The sequence below is a fragment of the Erpetoichthys calabaricus genome, chromosome 16, assembly GCF_900747795.2.
Source record: "Erpetoichthys calabaricus chromosome 16, fErpCal1.3, whole genome shotgun sequence".
Lineage (NCBI taxonomy): Eukaryota > Metazoa > Chordata > Cladistia > Polypteriformes > Polypteridae > Erpetoichthys > Erpetoichthys calabaricus.
In genome coordinates this window covers 36996900-37022829 of record NC_041409.2, presented here as the reverse complement: position 1 = coordinate 37022829, position 25930 = coordinate 36996900, and the positions used below count along the sequence as shown (strand labels likewise).

Below are 25930 nucleotides of genomic sequence, written 5' to 3'. Positions count from 1 at the left end.
GCCGGGACATATAATCCCTCCAGCGTGTCCTGGGTCGGTCCCATGGCCTTCTCCCAGGGTGCATCCTAACCAGATGCCCGAACCACCTCAACTGACTCCTCTCAAGACTCTGCTCCGAGTCTCTCCCAGATAACTGAACTCCTCACCCTGTCTCTAAGGGAAAGTCCAGCCACCCTGCGGAGAAAACTCATTTCGGCCCGCTTGTATCTGCGATCTTGCTCTTTTGGTCACTACCCAAAGCTTGTGGCCATAGGTGAGGGTAGGAACGTAGATCGACTGGTAAATCAACAGCCTCGTCTTTTGGCTCAGCTCTCTCTTCACCACGACGGACTGTTGCAGAACCCACAGAACCCCCTGTGGATGCCGCACCGATCCGTCTGTCAACCTCCCACTCCATTCTTCCCTCACTCGTGAACAAGACCCTGAGATACTTGAACTCCTCCACTTGAGGCAGTACTGTGTTCCCAACCCGGAGAGAGCATTCCACCCTTTTCCGGCTGAGAACCATGGCCTCGGATTTAGAGGTGCTGACTCTCATCCCCGCTGCTTCGCACTCGGCTGCGAACCGCTCCAGTGTGAGCTGGAGGTCACTGTCCGATGAAGCCAACAGAGCCACGTCATCCACAAATAGCAGAGATGAGATTCTGAGGTCACCGAACAAGACCCCCTCCACTCTTTGGCTGCGCCTAGAAATTCTGTCCATATAACTTAAGCACAGAATCGGTGACAAAGGGCAGCCCTGGTGGAGTCCAACCTCAACAGGAAACGAGTCTGACTTATTACCGGCAATGCGGACCAAGCTCCTGCTCCTTCTGTACAGGGACTGAATAGCTCGTAACAATGAGCCTTGTACCCCGTACTCTTGGAGCACACCCCACAGGATGCTTCAAGGGACACGGTCGAATGCCTTCTCCAAATCCACAAAACACATGTGGACTGGTTGGGCAAACTCCCATGCCCCCTCCAGGATCCTGGCCAGGGTGTAGAGCTGGTCCAGTGTTCCACGGCCGGGACGGAATCCGCATTTTTCCTCTTGAATCCGAGATTCGACCATCGACCGGACTCTCTTCTCCAGCACCCCTGAATAGACCTTACCAGGGAGGCTGAGGAGTGTGATCCCCCTATAGTTGGAGCACATCCTCCAGTCACCCTTCTTAAAAAAGGGAACCACCACCCCGGTTTGCCAATCCAGAGGCACTGCCCCCGATGTCCATGCCATGTTGCAGAGACGTGTCAACCAGGACAGCCCCACAACATCCAGAGCCTTGAGGAACCCATGGTGAACCTCGTCCACCCCAGGGGCCCTGCCACCTCAGAGCTTTTTAACTACCTCGGCGACCTCAGCCCCTGTTATGGACGGGCTCCCCCAGAGTCCTCCAGCTCTGCTTCCTTTAAGGAAGACATGCTGGTGTGATTGAGAAGATCCTTGAAGTATTCCTTCCACCGGTCAATAATGTCTGCAGTTGAAGTCAGCGGGGCCCCATCTCCACTGTACACAGTGTTGGTGGAGCACCGCTTTCCCCTCCTGAGGCACCTGATGGTTTGCCAGAACCTTCTTGGTGCCGACCGAAAGTCGTTTTCCATTGCTTCCCCAAACTCCTTCCATGCCCGAGTTTTTGCCTCTGCAACAGCCGATGCCGCCACACGCTTGGCCCGCCGGTACCCCTCAACTGCCTCCGGAGTCCCACTGGTCAACCAGACCCGATAGGAGTCTTTCTTCAGCTTGATGGCCTCTTGAACCTTAGGTGTCCACCACCGGGTTCGTGGATTGCCGCCACGAGAGGCACTGACAACCTTGTGGCCACAGCTCCGTTCTGCTGCTTTGACAATGGAGGCTCGGAACATGGCCCATTCAGACTCAATGTCCTTCGCCTCCCTCGGAATGAGGTTGAAGTTCTGCCAGAGGTGGCAGTTAAAGATCTTTCTGACCGGTTCCTCCGCCAGACGTTCCCAGCAGACCCTCATTATTCATTTGGGTCTGCCTGGTCTGTCCGGCAGCCTCTCCCACCATCTGATCCAACTTACCACCAGGTGGTGATCAGTTGACAGCTCAGCCCCTCTCTTCGCCCGAGTGTCCAAAACATAAGGTCACAGATCTGATGACACGATTACAAAGTCGATCATCGAGCTGCGACCTTGGGCATCCTGGCGCCAAGTGCACTTATGGACACCCTTATGCTCTAACATGGTGTTCGTTATGGACAATCCATGGCCAGCACAGAAATCCAACAACTAAACACCACTCGAGTTTAGATCAGGGAGGCCGTTCCTCCCAATCACACCTCTCCAGGTGTCACTGTCGTTGCCAACGTGAGCGTTTAAGTCTCCCAGTAGGACAACAGAGTCCCCGGGAGCTGCGCCTCGCAGCGCCTCTTCCAGGGACTCCAAGAAGGCTGGGTACTCTGAACTGCTGTTCGGCGCAAAAGCGCAGACAACAGTCAGAGTCCTTCCCCTAACTTGAAGGCATAGGGAAACAACCCTCTCGTCCAACGGGGAGAACCCCAACGTACAGGCCTCGAGCCGGGGGGCCATAAGCAAGCCCAACCCTGCCCGACGCCGCTCACCCACAGCAACTCCAGAGTGGAACAAAGTCCAGCATCTCTCAAGAGGAATAGTTCCAGAGCCTAGACAATGCGTAGAGGTGAGCCCGACTATATCCAGACCGTACCTCTCAACCTCTAATAATAATAATAATAAAGAAAAATATTTTTGCACTACAATAAGGCACAGATGAAGGAAAGGAGGTCCCTAGTGTAAAAGGAGGTGCGGGCAGTGATTGAGGAGCCTGGAGTAGATCAGAACATGCGGTGGAGCACAAAGACTCATAAGATGAGGTTTGGAAGGTTGGGCCCCATAGCTTGAGGTTCTTGCTCCAGGCTGTCTGCAATGTTTTAACAAGTCCTTCCAACCTATTCTGCTGGGGAATGGTGGAGACACCAGCGTGCCTACTTTGCCCAGAGAAAATCACCCCGGAGCATATCTTTTGTTGCTCCAAGACAGTTCTGACAGAGGGGAGATACTGGTGGCAGCACAAGCACATACTGGGGGCCATAGTAGTCACCATAAGCAGTGCCATCACCCAACACCATTGAGGACTGTCACCTTTATTACAGCATGGGAGAAGCCAGCAACAGCACACTCCACTCTGCACATCTACTGGCCACAGCACTAAACTGGGAACTGAGAGTTCATCTAGACAATCAACTCAAGTTACCAGAATAAGTTGCAGCAACATCATTAAGACCAGACATTGTCCTGCTCTCCAAACCCTCCAAGCAGGCCATATTTACTGTATAGAGCTTACTGTTCCATGGGAGGATCACATCCAAGAGGCCAGTGAAGGGAAGAGAGCAAGATATGAAGTGCTGGAGGGGCAGTTCAGGGGAAATGAGAGGTGGAAGAGGTGCGAGCTGATTGAGGGAGGCTGCAGAGGGTTCACAGGCCAGTCCTTCAGCAAAACGCTTACCATCTTGGCATCTATGGGCCTGACAAGAGAACAGCCATAAAAGAGCAACAGAGGCCGCTGTGGATTAGGAGAGGAGTTCCATGGGGGAGAAAGTGGGACTAGATTAACCCTGGCTGGGTAAACTGGGCGAGAGGTCTGCTGTCGAGAGACCCAAAACTCCTGATGACCCCGAGAACATCCTGGTTTGCATCACAAGACGTGTCAAGAAAAATGCCCAGAAGTGAAAATTGCATGAGATGCCAATCCAGAAATGATCCCTAATATTCAAAACCTGTAACAAAACCAGAGAGGTAGCTGTAATACATTTTTCAAGTTTGTTTAATTTTTTGAAAGATACTTTATTATATCTTTTAAATAAGCTGTCTCAAAAGTTGCATTTGTTAAATAAGAGAGGCTATCATTTCATTTCATGAATGCTTTTTCATCAGTTTAGACTGTTACAAAATCTCTCACTCACCAAACACAAAAGGGTAAGAAACTAATCACACAAATTCCATATGCAAAAGAGCCAGTTTGTAACAATGTAGCAGAAAAAAGATGTCATTGTTGGCCATGCTGCTTGTGAACCATTGATGCTTTACATTTGAAGGTCCACATCAGCCGATGCCAGGTTTGTTCTCCACCTTGGATCACAGTTATAGCCCAGACCTTATCATGGCGCTGGAGAAACTAGAAATCATCCATCCATCCATCCATCCATCCATCCATTTTCCAACCCGCTGAATCCGAACACAGGGTCACGGGGGTCTGCTGGAGCCAATCCCAGCCAATACAGGGCGCAAGGCAGGAAACAAACCCCGGGCAGGGTGCTAGCCCACCACAGGGCACACACACCCACCCACACACCAAGCACACACTAGGGACAATTTAGAATCGCCAATGCACCTGACCTGAATGTCTTTGGACTGTGGGAGGAAATCCACGCAGACACAGGGGGAACATGCAAACTCCATGCAGGGAGGACCTGGGAAGCGAACCCAGGTCTCCTAACTCCGAGGCAGCACCACTACTAGAAATTGTACCACCAGAATTCTAAGTTTGTGTAGTGAATTGTCACCTGAACCACTATAATCTATATTTAGGGTGATGATGACCTGGAGCCTAACCCAACAGCATTAGGCAAGGCAAAGAATAACCCGGGATGGGCAGTTGTAAATTGTCCATTATTTCATTTTGTTGTATTCTGTTCTTCATATTTGGTGCCAGAGGCTTTATAGAAAGATATAGCGATAAACCCTTAGGACTAATGTTCTGTGAGAGTCCGCATGTGTGGTATGTTAAAAGTTTTTTAGTCAGTTAAGGCCAAGCAGCATGCAGTGAACTTGCGTTTTAGTTTATTTTATTTCTGTAACATGTTTTTTAAAATTATTTTTTTTCAATCTATGCTGTGTTTTAGCATTAGAAACAAGCCGTGACATGCATTTCATATTGTTGTTAAATTATCATAAGCAAGGACGGTCAGGCAGCAAATCAATTAAGCACTGTGGCAGTATGACCATGTCTAACACAAGATGGCAGCATTGAGCTGTTATTCAGAGGTCGAAAGCAGCTGACTGCATGTGGCCAGCAGTTGTGGCCGCTGGGTGTGAGGCTATGCTATGCTGCTGCACTGAAAATAACAGGAACCCATAGCAATGTCTGTCACCAGTTTAACCACAAAGGTCATTTAAACCCCTACTGGCCAAAAGATGGTGACTTAGGTGCCAAGCTAATAACAGGTCTGAGAGCTGTGCATTAGAGTGTCAGAGAATAATAATAATAATACTAAGCTTATACAAGATAAACCCTGTACTTGTACCCTGCCTACAAACACTAATGGGACACTGGAGAATAACACTACTTGGACGTATCAACAATACCTCTATACACAGACTCATTACAAAGAAGATAAGGCATCGTCCAGCGAGACTCCCTTAGTCCCCTCTGGTTGTGTCTCGCTCTAAACCCACTATCAAATACATTAAACAACACACAATACAGACACAAAACCAACACCAACAATACACCCGATCACATCTATTCTATATGGATGGCATCAAGATGTATGCAGTAAAAAAACAAACAATTACAAAACTTACTAGAAATGATCAAAACAATGAGAAAATGCTAGTGTCGACAGAGATCTTTCCAGTTAAAAAATACCTCTTTTAAATGAAAATGTAGTAGTGTGGCCATAGCCCTAGTAGCATTGCAACGCAGAAATGAGCTGAGTGGGGAACCAGTACATCTCAGGGTCCACTCACACATTCATGGCCAATTTGGATTCAACAGTTTACCTAATAAGCATGTCCTGGGGATTGTGGGTCTGTAATTCAAACAAAAGGAAACCTTGTCTGGGAAAGGAGGCCTGCTTGGAGTTCGACAATTAACAAGCTGATTGCTTATTGATAAGGACTGACGTCCATGCAACATAACTGCACTGCACACAGGAGAGGCTCTAAATAAAGAAGATGTATTGTTATTGTTATCATTCCAGATTTATTCTGGGATAGTCCAATTGCTACTTCCTATAATGGGCCTAGACCAAAACATAGGACACTTTTATGTTGTGTGTGTTTACCGTATATACTCACGTATAAGTCGGGTCTTGAAATCAGACCCCGACTTATACGGCCATTGAAAAATGCAACACTTAATTTTTTTTTTACATCTTCTTGCCTCCTCCAATCTCGCATCAGTTTCTCAGATGCATAGAATTTTGTTGCAGCAGCGCAGTTACCAATTTCTTTCACTACTTCAATGATGTTTAATTTAAAACCAGCTTCATATTTTCTTCTGATTGAATGCTCCTTCATAGATAAGGGATGCTCTTACGAAAAAGGTATATGAGGGTGTGAGATGCAAAAAACACAAATCAGTGCAAACATTGCTTCGGAATAGTTTGGGTATTACTGTATGGTCACATAGGCACAATAGGTAGAGAGAGAGAAAGAGGTTAGGAGCACACGCTGATACAGCGCATTGCCGCACCCACACAGAAAAGAAAGGCAGTGTGCTCCGAGGTTACTCTCTCAGGTGGGCGTTAGCATATCATAATCTCTTGGACCAATAGCGTGAGTTTTCTGCATTCAACTTATACGGCCGACATTATAAAATACCAGAAATTATAAGGTAAAATCAAGTCCCTACTTATCCGTGGGAGAACTTATCCACAAGTATATACGGTAAGTGTTGTAGCATAGTGTTTCTCATCCACTGGCTCATAATTATTTTTAGGGTTGCGGGCCACTGCCTGTGTGTTGTGAGCAGGGCCGGATTTATATGAAAAGAGGCCCTAGGCTATTCCACTTATGAGGCCCTTTCACCTTCCATTTTTAAGTTTGTAAATTACATGAAAGATAATAAAATTTTGCTAACAATTTGAATGTAGGCCCCTCTTGATCTTGAGGCCCTAGGCTGAAGCCTAGTTAGCCTATAGGAAAATCCGGCCCTGGTTGTGAGTTGCTATTGTTTATAATAACAGTGGGTCGCGAGTGGGTTTTGCAGTGCGACGATTGCACTTGATACACCAAGGAGGAACCCTCACCCACTCTGCTTTCATGGTCATGTGCACACTTAAATGAGAAAAAGTGTGTCACTCCACCAGAAAGGTTGAGAAACACTGTTTTAGGGATCTGAGTTTGGGTTATGGACTTTATGCACTATGTGACATGTATTTAAAATGGCTCCTTTGTGTAGTTTTCTGCGCCTGTGTATTTCTTTATATGTAATGTCTTTAGGCTTTTGTGTAATGTGCGTGAGATGACACCAGTAGTAAATACAATCATTTTCGCATTGTTTATGAAATTATCTCTTTTTTACCCACAAAAACAACCGAAACGCATATGACATAGCATATATATATGCTATACTGGGCATGTGCTGTTCAGCGAAAAAATCTTTGGATGGCTGGTAACACTGCCAAGTCACAGGATTTACTATAGTCTGAAAACTGTAGCGATCAGTAAATTATTTGCATTTGCTTAGGTAGGTAGAATTTAAATGCAATTTAGATTCATATAGGAAAGCGACTCCTCTATGTCTTCTGTGTTGGAATAGGGGTTTCTTCTGTGAAGGGTGACCAATCAGAATGAGATGTTGTAATGACTGGGATCCAATCAGGGAAGGGCTGCATAGTAAGCACAAACAAATCTAAGAGTTTGCATTTTCAAAACTCTCTGTTTTCATTTTCAGAAGTACACATCTCTGGAGAGAATTTTCAAAAGTCTCCATTTCTGGAGGTTAAAAATGCCATCTGTGTTTTTAAACGAAAATGTAGTAATGTGGACATCACCTAGGATAGCCTCCAGCCCCCCACAATCCTGCACTTGATTACGTGTCTGTGAGAATGTCACAGTATATCTGTTTAATATGTAATGGAATGATAGCTCAGCTCCAGCAGACTGGATTTGCATGTTCTCCTCATGTCTGTGTGACTTTGTCTCTCTGGTCATCCTCCTACATTCCAGAAATGTGTGGCTATTAACTCTACAATGAAGAATGTACGCGTCACATACCAGCATAATCCTTGAGTTCAGGGTTGCTGATTTAAGTAGTTCTGGATTCTGAGCATTACAGACCATGTTGTTCTGAAAGATTAAGAGATACATTATACCACATAAAGACCCTCATGAGTCACTTTTTTAAATGATTTATCAATTTCCCGTAACTCTGTTTTTCTAGCCCATTTCACACTCTGTTACCTCCATGATAACCCAAAATGTGCAGATCAGCATCTCGCAGAAGAGTGGACCTGATGCCACCAGAACAGGCTGGCCTATAAACAAATTAAACTAATTCAGTGAGCAGATGGATGAACCACTGAACAGATTTATTAAAAATGAAGTTTGTGCAATATCTGCAGCTCAACACCCCGCCGTGCAGAATACATGGGACACAAGACCCCTTTGTTATTTGTCCCCACTGATGGCAAGACATGATGTGCAGTCCTCATCACCTTTCTGGGCAAATGAAGAGAACACTGTGTTAGTGCTACAGGTGCTGAAGGACACGGCGCAGGTGAAATTAATATCAATAAAATGGTGTCCTCTCTTATCGCTTAACATCGGCACACCTGCCTCTGTTCTCTGTCACCCGCGCAGGTTTTTAATTTGCTTTATTTTATCAGTCGTGTGAAACAAATTCATAATGGAGAGTACCGCTAAGCTTTCAAGGTTTATAGACAAAATCAATGCAAAATGATTTTACATGATTGTCCGTCATAAACTCACTAATTTTATGACACTTCAAACAAGGAAAAATATAACTTTAGCAGGTTAAGTCCAGGTTCTGCTGCTGGCATGGGACGTGACTTCATCCGTTTTAGATTTTAGAGTGCCATGAAGACAAAGCACAGATACAGAATGAAGCAGTGATATGAAAGGTGCCCACACCAACACATGGCACACCCACAGTTTAGAGATGCCAGTTAATGTAAAAGAAACGTGTCTCTAAGGGGTGGCAAACCAGCCATGCAGACCCCAGTAAGCTACATCAACACCACTGATTGGATGGGGACTCAAGTCCAGGACCTTGGAGGTTTGAGGCAACATCACTAACTGCTTCTTCACCATGCTGCCCACAACTGGATAATCTAAGACTGAAATGAAATCATCTAATTGATATTTTTAGAATTAGTGGCAGCAGAATGAAGCAGAATGAATGTAATTGGTTCAACCAGAACTAACACAAGATCCTCTACATTAATAACATAATTATTAACGGTGGGCTTACACTGTAAGATCTCCTCAGAATTTGGGTGCCCTCTAACACTTAGTGATTCAGAGGAAGACATGCACTATGTGACTTTGTGGGCTCAACGAAAGGCCTGAGACCTTTAGGACAATCTCCTGAGAGACTGCATCACCAGATGACTGGGCAGGATGTTACATTACTTATGCAATTTGACAACATGAAGGATGATGGGATATTTCACTGTTTTTACAGCAGCCAAACATGGAGCTAAGCTCATTACCAGTATTCACTTGACCAGTGTGTAACTTTTAATGCTGGAATACGTTACTTATGCTAATCTATTAAAAGCATAAACATGAAATGCTACCATGAAATTGTAGCAGCTGCTCAATGTTCTTCACTATTTCATGACGTTTAATTGAAGAAACATCATAAAATGGTTGTTGCTTTTTCCAGAACTCAGCTAATGTGTCCTCCTTCTCATACATGTTGTTGTCAGGCTTGGAAAAGTATAACCATGGAGTTGTTGCCTAATTTGTCAGTGGGAACGTTAAACCTGAATGAGCTCACTTGACCTCTCAAGCCTGACGAGGAATGACTGTCCACGATGCAATTTTCTCACATGTTGCGATATTGGGACATTGAGTGACCTCCTAGGTTTAATGACTCATTTGGACTGATAGCTGATCGGCAGCAAGTTCACACTATGTGATTTTACGGGCTGGAAGCCTTCCGAATAATCTTGTTTGATTGTGTGGCAAGACTATACAGTACTCATGAGACTTGACACTGTGAAGAATGATGGGATATTTCACCGTATCTCTGTTTTTATAGCAGGCTAACTGTGGCTAAACTCGCTATCAGAATTGTCTTGATTTGCCTGTATCTTTTGACTATTGGACTATGTATCCCACCTATTTAGTCTGTCCTGTGTGATTGTACTACAAATTAGCCCACCTTAGGCCTATTTAGAAAAAAAACTAATTACACTAAGAGAACTTTCAGCCTGTTGTATATCCATCAAGCGATAATGGAAGTTGTGACAGCTATCAGTTTATAGTGTCACTCATGACTGTTCTCAATTGGGCTCATTACTAATTATTTATAGGTGTTCATTTATCAATTTAAAAGGTTGAGCATTTGTTTTGGGGGTTTCTGGAACTCTAACCAAATCTCATTTATTTTTTTGATTAAAAGCTTTCTTTTGTAAGTGCAGTGTTCCTCCTGTTCCTTCTTGCACAAAGGAGCAGATACCAGTCCTGTTGCTGGGTTGACGCCCTTCTACGGCCCTGTCCTGCTCTCCTTGTGTAATCACCTGTCTCCTTATAGATCCTCCATGCTCTTGAGACGTTCTTGAGATAGCACATATGGATGTCCCATCCTGGGAAAAGTTGGACTACCTGTTCAACCTGAATCAGCTGCAGGTACCGCCTCACGCTACCAGTAGTGATGAGGACACAAGCAAAATGCAAAACTAGATAAAAGTCAGTCAGGAAGGATAAGGAGACAGCAATCGTCTGTGGCCACCATTCCCTTTTTGGTGGTTGTCTTGCTGTTGCCTCTCCAGTGCACCTGTTGTCACTTGTCATTTGCTCCAAAGCAGGTGAAGTTGATTCACAATCGCTTGTGCTTCCTAACAGTTCAGACTGATATCCCTGAAGCTTCACTGACTTGGTGTTAGACTGGGATGATTAAGTGTTCCCTTCATTTTTTGAACAGTATATAAGCCTCAGAAACAGAATCCTCATGTTAAAAAAAACAAAACAAATAAAAACATGTTAATATAACAATGTTTAGTTAAAGGATAGACAGATTCCTTCAGATTCTTAGGTATTAAATAAGCAAGCATCTGTTACATCATGACTTGAAATGCTATGATAAGAAAGCATCTACAGATGTGAAACGGGAGGTAAAATGCAGCCTCACGCAATCAAGACTGCAACGACAAAAGAATGAAAACACTATAAAATAAAATCAGGAATGGAAAAATGCCCTCAAAAACTCTACAATAATGCATCTGTGTTATGAACTGAGAGTCCATAAACTGTAAAATGCCTACTAGGGGAGGATTTACCATCAAATTCCAGCTATATACAATGGCAAATGCCGGAACTTTCCAAGATAGATAGATAGATAGATAGATAGATAGATAGATAGATAGATAGATAGATAGATAGATAGATAGATAGATAGATAGATAGATAGATAGATAGATAGATAGATAGATAGATAGATAGATAGATAGATAGATAGATAGATACTTTATTAATCCCAAGGGGAAATTCACATACTCCAGCAGCAGCATACTGATACAAAAAACAATATTAAATTAAAGAGTAATAAAAATGCAGGTAAAAACAGACAGTAACTTTGAATAATGTTAACGTTTACCCCCCCCGGGTGAAACTGAAGAGTCGCAAAGTTTGGGGGAGGAACGATCTTCTCAGTCTATCAATGGAGCAGGACAGTGACAGCAGTTTGTTGCTGAAGCTGCTCTTCTGTCTGGAGATGACACTGTTTAGTGGATGCAGTGGATTTTCCATAATTGATAGGAGCCTGCTGAGCACCCGTCGCTCTGCCACAGATGTCAAGCTGTCCAGCTCCATGCCAACAATGGAGCCTGCCTTCCTCACCAGTTTGTCCAGGCGTGAGGCGTCCTTCTTCTTAATGCTGCCTCCCCAGCACACCACCGCATAGAAGAGGGCACTTGCCACAACCGTCTGATAGAACATCTGCAGCATCTTATTGCAGATGTTGAAGGACGCCAGCCTTCTAAGGAAGTATAACCGGTTCTGTCCTTTCTTACACAGAGCAGTCCAGTCCAATTTATCATCCAGCTGCACTCCCAGGTATTTATAGGTCTGCACCCTCTACACACAGTCACCTCTGATGATCACGGGGTCCATGTGGGGTCTGGGCCTCCTAAAATCCACCACCAGCTCCTTGGTTTTGCTGGTGTTCAGGTGTAGGTGGTTTGAGTCGCACCATTTAACAAAGTCCTTGATTAGGTCCCTATACTCCTCCTCCTGCCAACTCCAGATGCACCGATAGCCGTGTCGTCAGTGAACTTTTGCACATTATTACAAGATTAGTTGTACAGTAAACACACACACACTAAGGCCAATTTAGAATCACCAATCTACCTAACCTTCATGTCTTTGGACTGTGGGAGGAAACCGAAGCGCCCGGAGGAAACCCACACAGACACAGGGAGAACATGCAAGCTCCACGCAGGGTGGACCCAGGAAGTGAACCCGGGTCTCCTAACTGCGAGGCAACAGCGCTACCACTGCACCACCGTGCCGCCCTAAATACAAAATAAAGGTTGATTTTACAAAAAAGCCACTATCAAGCTCCAAAGTGCACTAAATGCATACAGTGCAAGCAATTGGCAATCCTAGAAGTCCCAATACAGAATCTAAAGAATGGTCAATTCACTCTAGAATATCTGACAGAGTGTGCAGCACAACTCCTAGTCCAGGCTTTGGTCTTGTTACTTCTGGACTACTGCAGCTCACCACTGCCAGGAGTACCAGCATGTGTCACCAAGAGGCTACAGATGGTTCAAAATGCCAACGGCATGTCTGACGTTCAACCTGCTGAGGTGGGCACATTTCACTCCTCTTGTCAAATCACTACACTGAGTTCTTGTGGTGGCACATATTAAATTCAAATCCTTGAAGTCTGCCTACAGTCAGTGGTACAGCATCTGTTTATATGGAGACACTTCTGAGGTCCTGTGCTCCTTTTCAACCACTCGGGTCTGCTGATGAATGGCGTCTGGTGATGCCTCCTCTGCCTGCTATCAAATCTCAGCCATGACTCTTTTCATATGTTGCTCTTAGCTGGTGAAATGAGTTGCTCACCTCCATTCGGAATTCTGACTCCGTTGATGTGTTTAGGTCCTCCTTGTTTGGTGAACAAAATATTATTGCTCCTCGTTAGTGACAGCAGCTATGTATTTATCGACAGCAAAACTAGTGGAAGTTGACAGATGAAAGTTAACCAAGATTCATTTGAAAAGGAAAAGTTTTGGATTTTACGTGCACATTCGTATCTGCAGATTTGGCACAACACAAGACCCACCTGTATGAGTTGTGAGGAAGCAGGTGCATCACTGGAATAAAAGGGCATGCCGTGTTCCCATCAAGCTCCCCAGCTATGAACCCAACGAGTCAAGAAAGCTTCTTTAATCTAAACTGAAGAATCAGCACACAAAGGAACTGGCTGAGAAAAAGGCAAAGGACATTCAGGGTGGAAAATGTGAAGCACTCTCTTACACTGAGGATAGTAAAGGCCTGAAAAGACACAAGTTTACTTCTGCCTTGCATCTGATGCTGCTTGAAATGAATTGCGTGGACTGAATGATGGTTGTAGTTGTAGGGGTGGTCTTAGATATCATTTATCCAACTGAAGATTTTTGCTTCATGTGATTCCTATGTGTGGCATGGTGGCACAGTGGGTAGCGCTACTGCCTCGCAGTTAGGAGACCCAGGCTTGCTTCCCGGGTCCTCCCTGTGTGGAGTTTGCATGTTCTCCACGTATCTGCGTGGATTTTCTCTGGGTGCTCCGGTTTCCTCCCACAGTCCAAAGCAGGTTAGGTGCATTGGCGATCCTAAAGTTGTCCCTAGTGTGTGCTTGGTATGTGTGTGTGTGTGTGTTTGTGTGCCCTGCGGTGGGCTGGCGCCCTGCCTGGGGTATGTTTCCTGCCTTACATCCCTTGACTGGGATTGGCTCCAGCAGACCCCTGTGACCCTGTGTTAGGATATAGCGGGTTGGATAATGGATGGATGGATGGAAGGATGTGATTCCTATGGAAAAACGAATGAAGCACCTAACTGTACTCATGGCTTTCTCATTTTCAGTAGCTTTTACTTTAGCAGAATTTTGTAGCTTTCCCTTTGGGAAAGAGTAAGAAAAATAAAAACAGAAAGTGTAACTACTGAATGTGTCAAGAATTATGAGGCCAGCAGTTCCCATGTAGCGGAACTGATTTCTCAGATGGCGAACAATATTTCAAATACATAAAACTCTGCCAACTTTTTATGCAATACGGGCCATAACCAGGTTTTATTTTGGTGTTAAGTTGCACTGCTTGGTTGTGATATTTTCTGTAAAAACCATTTGGGCCTCAAAGTATAAAGTCATAACGTTCAGAGTGACACCAAAGGTCACATAACAGTGATAGTTCTTTGTTTTCTCTGTAATCTGAGGTGGAACAAGCTGAAATAAGAACTGTTGAGTAAGCATGACTCCTGTGAGCAGCACTTATCTTGACAACGTTCTGCCAGTTGTGCTATTATCAGGTCAGGCCAGTGTGACAATTATAAAAAGAAATGTCCTGTGCCGACAACGGGAGGAAGCTGACAGCTCATCTGCTCTTGGTGGTCGTCAGCCGTCTTTGAGGCCTCCTGTGGTCATCTGCCACACTTTATTGTCTGGTCTGATAAATTGTATTGAATGATTATAATAATCTTGTAATGATTCAAATAATTATTATAGTGACTTTGTAATGATTATCACTAATTATTATTAACAAATAAAAGTGTTTTTAAGCTGGTTTACTATCAGTGTGTTTTGGAGAATTTTTGTGGTTTTGGTTTTTCCATCTAAGGGAGAATCCAAATAACCACAAAGCTATCAGTTGCTACTATTTTAGAATGTTTTATTTGTCAATATAAGACAAAACTCTATTGTCTTTTCTATGTAAATGTTCATAAGATCTCAAATTATTCTTAGCCATGCTGCTTTGCTTTATGTAACCCTCTTCGGGTTGCAGGCCTCCGGCTAGTGCAGGGCAAAAACAGTTTTAATGAACAATGAAATCAATAGAAGACATTGACTGGTCTGAATTCAAACAGGAATCGCAACCTTCATCCATCCATCCATCCATTTTCCAACCCGTTGAATCCGAACACAGGGTCACGGGGGTCTGCTGGAGCCAATCCCAGCCAACACAGGGCACAAGGCAGGAACCAATCCTGGGCAGGGTGCCAACCCACCGCAGGACACACACAAACACACCCACACACCAAGCACACACTAAGGCCAATTTAGAATCGCCAATCCACCTAACCTGCATGTTTTTGGACTGTGGGAGGAAACCGGAGCGCCCGGAGGAAACCCACGCAGACACGGGGAGAACATGCAAACTCCACGCAGGGAGGACCCGGGAAGCGAACCCGGGTCTCCTAACTGCGAGGCAGCAGCGCTACCACTGCGCCACCATCTGGAAGATAAAAACAAAACAAAGCAAGCTCAGGACGTGTAGCCAGAGCCGTAGTCAAAGAACGGAGCGGTGCGTTGTAAGCCAAAGCAGGGGAGTCTAGTTCAGTGTAGTTTATTTCTAACTGTACATTAGAATAAATGAGGTAACAAGAGCTACAGTACATTATAAGACAGGATAAAGTTAATCAAAAGACAAAAAACACAGTTAAATATTACAGGAATCAAACCTAATTAAAAGCCAAAAAGAAAAGATTTGTTTTCAGCCTTGATTGAAAACAAAAAAGTTGTGGCAGACCTGACATGAACAAGTAGTTTGTTCCAAAGTCTTGGGGCGGCTGTTGCAACAGTACGGTCACCTGTAAGTTTTAGTTGAGCCCTTGGCACCACTAAGAGTTTCTGATCAGATGACATAAGTTGGTGAGATGAAGTACAAAATTGTAAATGATTGGAGAGATAGGAAGGTGCAAACCCATTTAGGTCCCTAAAAAAAAACAATAGCACCGTAAAATCATCCCTAAAAGGACCAGAGGCCAAAGCAGGGAGGCCAGAACAGGACAAGCATGGTCACGCTTACGTGTGCCTGTCAAAAGTCTAGTCATGGCATTTAGGTGCAGTTGTAGACAAGAAAGGGGCTGCTGGGTAACCCTAGTGTATGACGAATTACAGTAGAGTAGTCCAATCACAAACAACTAATGGCAGGATTCGCCTTTTCAAGATCAGCAAAAGACAAAAAAAGGGCTTCATCTTAGCTAACACTTGTAGTTGGGCAGAAACAACAGAGTTTACAAACTTGAGGTTACAATCAAATATCCCACCTACTGTAAGTTCCTAACACAGAGTTTAATGTATGGTGCTAGTGGACCAAGATTACAATCGTAGGCACTATGGAGTTCAAACATCACAAGCTCAGTTTTCTTTACATTAAAATCAAGAAATTTTAATGCCATCCAAGACTTGAAGTCTTCCACACAATTCCATGAGAAAAAATCTCTCCGGGGACAGACTGGGAGAAGGTGACATAGTAAAGACGCATTCCAAAAAGACAACCAAACCAAACTGTAACTGTAATGTGAAAATCAAAGCTTTAAATGACAAGGCTGTGGATTGAAAAACTAGAAGCACACTAATAAAGAAGTTGCTAGCATAAGTTCTATTTAATCCAAAATTGAAAAGAATGGTTCAAGTCAGGATGAGAAGCCCCTAAATAACATCAAAGGTTATGACACTCCAGTGAGACATGAGAAGGACTACAATAGAAATTAGCTAAAACGGCAAAAGAAAATGGTGCCTTGAAACAACAATCTATAAACAGTAATAGAAAGAAAATAATTACATAAACTTATTTGGCTGACACCTTTATCCGTGGCGACTTTCAACATTTGGGATACAATTGGTTACATTTCTTTTGTGTTTTTTTTCCCAGATTGGAACAAAGAAGGTGAAGTGAATTGTTCACGGTCATACAGTGTCAGTAGTGGGATATGAACCAACAATCTCAGTCACACAATGTCAGTAGTGGGATATGAACCAACAATCTCAGTCACACAACGTCACACAGCCTGTCACACAACTAAAAACAGAAATGAATTCCTTGAGATAAAAAAAACAAAGATTGCCCAGAGAGGTTACAAAATATGAAATAAAAATTAAATAAGAATGTCAATAATAACGGGTAAACATAACCAGAACCACAAAGCTGTGCTGCTCAAGTTGTGACATTTTTCAAAGCCTGCACACTGCACACACAGCACCACCATTACAGTACGCTCAGTCGAGGTCACCATTATTTCTGTCATACACTGTCTGCAGTTGTCATATTTACTTTAATACTGGGTGGGCTGCATGAGGAGCCCACTCTTGCCCACATGATGATTTTTTTTTACACGACATGTTCTTGTTCCACCTGTATAGTTTGCTTCTGTGTTTTCTTATTCTGCTGTCTCTAAACTCCTTCCTTCAATGATGTTTAGCAATCTGGTATCCTGTGGACAGGTAGGAGAGCAATAAAAAAATAAGATGTTTGTTTAAACATCAGAATTATGGAAAATGCAAAAAGTGAGAGGCGGATTTGAACTAAGAATGTTTTTTGTTGATGGTTAGCACTTTTTGGATGGCTGCTCAACACTGTGTGTCTTTTAAAGATGATCTGTACAAACTGTCAGGGGGTGTCCAGTGCCCGGGCTTCTATGTTTGTTTTCAAACTGAATATTCTCAAATATTTCTGTTGATCATAGTATCTCTGGACATGAAGGAGAGTCTCGGAGAAGAAATGCCACAACTCTTCAGAGCAGGGCTTCTTCAACTTTTTTTTTTTTTTTTGTTGCAACCCAACCTTGGTCCCCTTTGAAGATTCAAGGACAATTGTTTGAGTGCCCCCCACTTGGAGAATCGCCACCAATGGTCTAATTTCAGGATCAAGTAAGACTTAATCAACCTGTGGCACCCCAGTGTGACTCAATTTGCAAATGATACGCGAGTCATTCACATTAAATCCAACACTGACCACCAGTAACAACCCACGACCCAAAGTTTAAGAAACTCTGCCTTAGAGCTTTAGCACAATGAGACTCAAAGATGCAAATATCAGGTTTAAAAAAAGACATCGAACAAATTCACTGCTCAATACATCAGTTGATTTGTAAGCAAACTAGCCGTGCTATCAGTCTATGACGGGTACACGGAGACCAACTCCAAGGTGGGACCCAGCCCCTACAGCACAGAAAAATGTTCATATGGAGATAAAGGGGATGATGCCAAGAGGGATGGTATCAGATGAAAAGGATATAAAAAGTATGGGTCTCCACCAACATAAAAAGTTTGAAAACCACTGATCTACTGTAATGTATGTTGTAATGTGGGTAGTAATAAAGTGCATTGCATTTGTCTTTTCAACAGATGGCGTGTCACGAACATAATAAAATGCATTAATATGAATGTTTCTGGTGTGCTATCTGTTGGAATGACAAATGTAGTGCATTTTATTATTACAAATGTATGTGGTGTGCCATTGGTTTGAATTACAGAGATATAGCAACTGAACAGACACTGTGACAGTTGCTCTTTTATTGGGCAAATTTGTTTCATAAGCAATCCTAACACCACTGCACTTTCAGATAAGGATTTAGTCTGGTATTGTGACTGGAAGTCCCAGACATGGTAAAAAAAAAAGGGTGTGAGATCTTCAAAATGCTTCTTGACCTTCAACGTCCTACCCACGCATTTTTATTTTCTCACCATATTCTCTCTCATCTCCTGGTGTAGGCACAGCAATCCTAGGGTGAGGATTCCAGAAGCCTCGCTGGCATTGAAAAGTGAAGTTTATAAAAGCTGTGTGAGGACGAGCAGTAAAGGAGTGAGACATGGCTGATGAAGGCAGAACATGAAGTAAAGCCAGAAAGAACAGGGATGAGGATGATAACATAGATGTGTGGACTGTCTTGGCATAAAAGAAAAGAAATGCTGAGTTAGGAGAAAGAATTGGTGTAGAGGAGACACAGCCTTAGGTGGTTAGGGCATGTGGAGCGAAAGGCAGGGGATGAAGACTTGCACTGACATGGAGATGAAGGAGATGAGGCCAAGAGGAATGGTGTCAGATGACATGAAAAGTATGGGTCTCGTACCACAAAATGCACAGGACCATGAAGACTGGAGGGAAAAGATTTATGTGGGGTACAACCAGCTAACCAGGATAAACTTGTGAAATGGCTGTTAAACCAGTAATGATGATGATGGTGTTCCACACCAGAGGAAACACAACAGAACACAACAGTTCTGCTGTTCATCAAAAGCTGGGGAAGTACAGCAATACACACTGTATATAGTTCACCAGTTTGTTGCCATAGCTTCAAACTTCCCCTTAAATGTATTTTCATAAAATCTAGTGAAATGAGTTCCAAGATAAATACATTAATGAACACCTGTGCCCTGGAGAGACTTCAGCCCTGCTGAGGAAAGGGCCAGCCGTGCAAGTCCTCTGAAAGCACTCTGTTCTGTGCAGTTTGACTCTGCTGGGCGACAAACAGCCGGGCTCAATAAATTGATTTGTTACATGGGCAGGAAATACCAGTGCTGTGTTTACCTCACTGTGCATCCTGCCATTTCAACTTCAGATCAGATGGAGAGCTGTTTGCATAATGTGGCTTTCAAGGAGGAAGTAATCATATGAAAATGGAACCCAAGAGCTCAGCAAGTTTCGTGAAATACTACTGTTGTGCTGAATTACACCAGGTTTCCTTCCCAGAAAGTTCAAGTTTACAACACTGACAAAGGAGCAAAATTTGGATTACTTCAAGAAAAAGTAAACCCAGAGAAAGAGAGTAGAGGATGGTCCCAGCAGTGGACACAGAGTGGCTTGGGTCCCTGTTCTCACTGAAAAGCACACAGAGGAGTCCTTCTCATCCTCTGTTTTCATTTTCGGTACTAGCAATCATCTCATCTTTTACAGCACAGTAATATTAATTCAAAACATTGTTAAAGATACATCCATCTGACTGACGGGAATTTGAATGTGTCCAAACAACAGGTAGTAGCCTGAAAAACCAGTCTGCCATGGCCACATTCATGCAAGGTCAAGACTGCGATATCTGTCATTTTTATTTAAATATTCTCAATTTAGATTGTCAGTTTTGGATGGTTACATTTTGATTACAGGCTTCATGAAGCAAACATTTGTAGAGACAGCAGCGGATCCTACAAGGAGTGATAGCACATCCTTTAAATCAGCACAATTTGAGAAAGAAGGCAGAAACTTTGTTAGGAAACAAATAAATTTTGCTCCATGCAAGTGTTAGTACCTGACAGCATGGCACATCACCTCACTGATGATAAAGACTGCGACAGCACACTGCTGATACTGTGGTACTGTTAGTGTGGCCATGTCTGCGTCCCTGTTCCTATTTGTTGTTTTATTACTTGCTGTGGTCCATAAAAAACAGCAATGTGAAGACATCAGTATCGCTGGGCTCTTAGGGTACAGAGTTGCTGTTTAGGATTTTTCAACAAACAAGCCCATTATTGGAATGAGCTCAATGCCAAGAAAACTTCAATTCCCAGCAGTCAGCAGGACTGCATGGGGCTAATGGGAGGATGCCTTGATTGACGTTCTCTTTAAAGGGAATCGGAATTCAACGTGGCGCTATAGCAGTCGTACACAGCATATAAGTGCGTATGCGTTATATTTCAGCCAGAGTTTCTCGCCCCTGGGTGAGGTTCAAATTGATGTGTCCTTTTTGTTCATCACTGAGTATTTATTTTAATGCAATTTTTATTAACCATCTGCTGTATTTTTTTAGTCTGTGTAATGTTCCTATGTATTTTTAGGGAGTTGCCCAAGAGTTGGGGCCACATTACTTAAACTGAAACGATTCAACTTCCACCTTTGTCATCGCTTACACACAGCTCACAGGCCGCTGCTCTTCCCCCAGACTCCCTCTAACTTTGTTAAGTCATTCTTGTAACTTGGAGACCAAAACCTTGCTCCTCAACTAAGTGTGCCATACAGGGTGGGCAGTTGTCCAGCAACCTTCAGAGGCCACCATGCAGTGCTGTGTCTTAGTGGTCCAGTTATGTTGCTCCTGGACTGGGCAAAGCTTCATGATGAAAATGTTATTGTGAGACAGTCCAGTACCTGCCAGATGATGTTAAGCTCTGCTATTTCAGCTTCATTTCTCTCATCATTTCCTCCACTTCCTTTTTTGTTTTTGCAGCAATTTCTCAAACTACAGGAACCGTTTCAGCATGCCAGGAGACACTGAAAGCCTTTGGTACAGGTAAGGGAACATTGCTGAGTTTTGCATGGTGGGCTAAATTCCAAAGGTTACCACAGTACTCTCATGCTTTAATGTGGGCTTTATGAAGTAGGCGTTTGTGTAAACATGGGCGATACAGAGAGTCTCTGAGCAAAAAGAGGCATTAGAAAACACATTTGGACATGCCATTCATTGATTCAGTCACTCGTTTTCCAAACCACCTTCTTCCATTACCCATATCATGGGGAGATGGAGTCTGTCCTGGCAGCACTTAGTGTTAAGCAATGCACTTGAATGGCCGATGACAAACTGGGTGGGTAGTTCTGTATAGCAAAATTCAAAATTTAAAGGATGAAAGGGATATTGTATTTAACTAATAATCACCCATACAGGAACAATATCTCATGCCCCATAAAATGTGTCATTTTGTCCCAAAAGCACACATGCCTATCATCAGTGTACAGTTCACGCAAAGAACCAGGGACATAGGGCATGAATCAGTGTTTCTCAGCTACTGAGTTGCCATTGTTTATAATGGTAGTGGCTCGAGGGGGGTCACCACACTGATCATCGAACATTTAATGCTCTGATAGTCATTCTGGATTCGACAAGTGGTGCCATCCCCAGCTACTCTTGACGATCACATTCGATTTTCGGGGTTGTGAAGAGACTTACATAGGAAAAAGTGGGTCATGATACCAGAATTGTTGATAAATACTGTAATAAATAACCAAGTAGTGTGGTAGGGAGAGATTATGGACATGCAAAACTCCACTTGTGTTATTTTGGGAAAATTACTGTATGTGAATAAGACTGTAGTGAGAAGTCAAGCAAAATGACACCTTTTATTGGCTAACTAAAAAGGTTACAATATGCAAGCTATCAAGGCAACTCAGTCCCCTTCTTCGGGCAAGATTTAATACAGAAACTGGAGTTCCCTGTGTTTATATAGAATTTAGGACAGATACAACATTGGAAAACCTTTAAGTGAGACATCTTAGATGTAAAAAATTAATAGACCTCTTCAGGCTAAGATTCATTAAGCAAGAGAGGAGAACAATGTCTAGTCAAGATCTTTGGATAAGATAACTGTCCAGCAAAGTCTTTTGAAGTTTCTTATGAGTTTTTCAATACAATGTGGGTCTGTAGACAAGTTGTCTATGTCAGTCCGAGAGATGCAAACAATCCTCATATCTGGCCATAAGACCCATGTCTCTATTCAATGTTAAATTTTAGCATGAGTTTAACTTCCCATTCTTTTCTTTTTTGCTGTGTTCTGAAGTTGCCCATAAGCACTGTGACTTTAAAGTCCCTCTCACAGTGTCCATGGCTGTTGAAGTGGGCTGCTACAGGAACATCTGTGTTGCCATGTTTGATGTGGAACCTGAGCAAATTCATTCTCTGGCAGAGTGTTTGTCCAATTTCTCCCAAACAGAGTGTGGTGTCAGGACATTTCCTACAGAGAATTAGGTACAAGATATAAGACTGAATAAGACTGAGAAGGTATGTTGAGCCAGCTCCTGCCCACACTGTTCAAGTTCTCTGATAATTTCTCATGCCCACACAGCATTATGGTATACTAGCAGTGGTGGCTAGTGGCATTCTTCCTCATGGTCACCAAAACCACTGTCATGCAAGTTGGGTAATTCATTTTTCCATTGTATGCTAAAGAGGTGTCTTTAATAACTGCTCAGCGATAATCATTAGAACATACAAGAAGGTACTTTAGAGCAGCTTTCTTAGTGTAGAAGCTCATTTAACATTTTTGCTGGTAATTTGTGAAATCCCAGTTACTTAAGTTTGATTCTGCTGCAAATCTGAATGCTCTGCCTTGCAATGAATATACCCAAGTAAAGATAACAAGCAGTCAAAGCTGCCCCATCAGCCCAGGAGTTTGACAGTTATGGTGGGAGTTGAACCTGAGACCTCATGGAGAGGAAGAGTGATATCTGATTTTTTTTTTTTATTCTCTGCTCTGCAGCTGGAATGTTGGACCTACACACATCATTTCGTTTTCCACTGAAGTTTATTTTTACCTGGATTATGGGCTGGATTTGCTTTTCAGACAATACCAATGGCTTGAAAAGGACCTTAAGGTAACCATCTTTAATTGGTATTAATTTATTTGACCTATGACAGTTCATAAGAGTTTCTTCCAGCAAATACTTATGATACCACCAATGTTTGAATTAGTCTTAAAACTCAGTTACTCTTTAGTTCCAGGCATATTTTAGTTATGCCAGCTGAATTAATTCTAATCTAAACATATGATATTTATTATTTTATTAAAAATAAGATTTCTGCTCTCTCACATTTTAGTCCTAATCTAATTGCAATCATTAGTCTTACTTACACACTGAGCAAATTCTTAAAAGCTCTATACTAAGACTGGGTAGTGTGGACAAAGCCCAACCTTAACATTTTTCATTCTGCGTGCATCCTAAACCATACACACTACAGTGTATATTTCATGCTTAGCATCAATCTGCTCTTGCAGGAAGCAAACAAGCCAGAGAACCGGAGAGAGAGACCGTGGATTATAACGATGGGTCACAGACCGATGTACTGCTCCAATGACGACAAGGATGACTGCACCCTGTTTGAAAGCTATGTGAGTATCGTCAGCAGACACTGTTATGGTTTGCTTTGGAGCATGCTTCAAAAAGGGGACTGCTGTGAAAGGTGAGATATAACATTAGGATTCATTGAGGAGGGGCCAAGAATTTCATTCCAGATTTTGTAGAGTAGAAATTCCCTGTTGGGCCAGCTATTAAGTCTAGAGTGAGAGCTTGGTTCGCATTGCTGGCAGCAAGTCAGACTCATTCTTCGGTGACACTGGGACACTTGGAATGTCTTTTGGCCGAGTGTGAATCAGCAACTCCAAGTCTGAGGCCATGGTTCTTAGCTGGAAAAGGGCGGAGTGGCCCTCCAGGTTGAGGAAGAGGTACTGCCTCAAGTGGAGGAGTTTAAGTATCTCAGGGTCTTGTTCACAAGTGTAGGGAGGGGGAGTGGGAGCAGGAGACTGACAGGCAGACCAGAGTGGCGTCAGTATTTATGTAGACACTGTACCGGTCAGTCATGACAAAGAGATAGCTGAACTTAAAAGACAAAGCTCTCAATTTACCGGTCGACCTGTGTACCTGCCCTCACTTATGGTTCCGAGCTTTGGGTAGTGACTGATAGAATTAGAATGCAGACAGAAGCAACAGAAATGAGCTTCCTCCACTGGGTGTCTGGTCTTAGCCTTAGAGACAGGGTGCGGAGTGCAGACATTCAAAAGGACCTCAAAGTAGAGTTGCTGCTCCTCTGCATCATAATGAGGCACTTTAGATGTTTCAGGCATCTGACTAGGATGCCTCCTGGACACCTCCCTGTAGAGATGTTTTGGGTATTTTCAATCAGGGGGAGACTTCAGTGCAGACCCAGGACACGCTAGACAGATTATATCTTTTGGCTGGCCTGGGAACACCACAGTATCCCCCCCGTAGGAGTTGGAGCAGGTGGCAGGGAAGAGGGAAATCTAGGCCATCTGTGTTCAGACTGCTAGACTTGGATAACTGACAGAAAATGGACGGACATTCTCTACCAGACGATTCTTTTTAAATTTTCTTATTTTTAGTCATTCTGGTGTATGTTCAGACCATACTGTGTGTTTAGAGCAACCAGCAAAAAATCGAAGAAATAATTCTTAAAATAAAATAGATTTTGCAGAATTGTAAGCTTAAACTTATAATACATTCAGCTGCCATTTTTGGATGTAAAATTATGAGAGTCAGTGTTCATTTTCAAGTGGCTGGTTTTCTCGATTCAATTTTCGCCATGGCAGTCGTAAGCTAGACTTGTCAGGTGAGCAGAAATCGGTGGAATTTGAAGCTGCAGCTTCATTTCGTAATGTGTTTAGTGAATTGGTTGAAGAAAATGACTTGACTGCAAAGCAGATTTATAATGCAGATGAGATTGGGTTCATGAGGAAGTGTTTGCCCAATTATACTTTGGCTGGTGGTAATGAAAAGGTAGCTCACAGGTTCAAGCTAAATAAAGAGAATGTAACTGGGCCTGTATGTGCAAGCGCATCAGGAATTCGTAAGGTAAAGTTATATGTGAGAAGCAAACTTGCCAACCAGAAACTACTCTTATCTGGGATCTACCAATCCCTGTGGGTGCTGGTGAACTGACAGTGTGCTGCATTTATTTATTTAAAGAGCTTCTATAAAAAGTCAAATTTCCCCCAGTAAAAAAATAAAGTTAGTTAGTTAGTTCATTCTATCTGTCTATAAGTTACTGTTTGCCCATTCCAAACACAGCATGTTAATTCAGATTTTGTAAAAGTTCTTATTAGGGTGTCCATTCCTGGACGGGTTTATCCATTCCTGGGAATTCGGGAATCCCGCATGTCATTCCCGGGAATCCTGGGCTCCCGGGGATGACACAGTGCACGGGCATCTCACATGTGAACGGTTTTAGAACGACCGACACTTATTTTTAATAAAACTACTGCAATATGTTGACACAAATAAAAGACTAACCTTACCTACAAGCAGTTAATGCTGTCATATAAGTGCATGTATCTTTAGTTGCGGTAATAAGAGTGTAGAAAGCACAACGTGTCCAGCGTGCGGTCGTCCAGGCGAGAATGCACCTTCATGCAGAGTACACCAGCCACTGAGAAAGCACGCTCTGCCTCCACTGAAGTAGGCGGCACAGTCATCAGATACTGATACACTTGTTCTAAACAACGCCCGCGCTTGCCGTTGCTCTGAAACACCGCCATTTCAGCTTTTACTGATGCATCCAGTTTCTTGTCATCATTCTGTGA

The 25930-nt window shown here is 43.2% G+C and overlaps 1 protein-coding gene across 2 annotated transcripts in view; it reads left to right on the top strand.

Annotated features, from left to right (window-relative positions):
* The window catches only part of acp7 (acid phosphatase 7, tartrate resistant (putative)), a 125823-nt gene that overhangs the window by 67543 nt on the left and 32350 nt on the right, over positions 1–25930 (top strand). For both annotated transcript variants that reach the window (XR_007933681.1, XM_028822214.2), the window contains exons 7-9: positions 21073–21135; positions 23096–23210; positions 23612–23725. Coding sequence is in view for 1 of the 2 variants with exons in the window: in XM_028822214.2 (XP_028678047.1) it covers positions 21073–21135; positions 23096–23210; positions 23612–23725 (292 nt within the window). In the remaining variant the exon portion in view is untranslated. The remainder of the gene's footprint in view (positions 1–21072; positions 21136–23095; positions 23211–23611; positions 23726–25930) is intronic.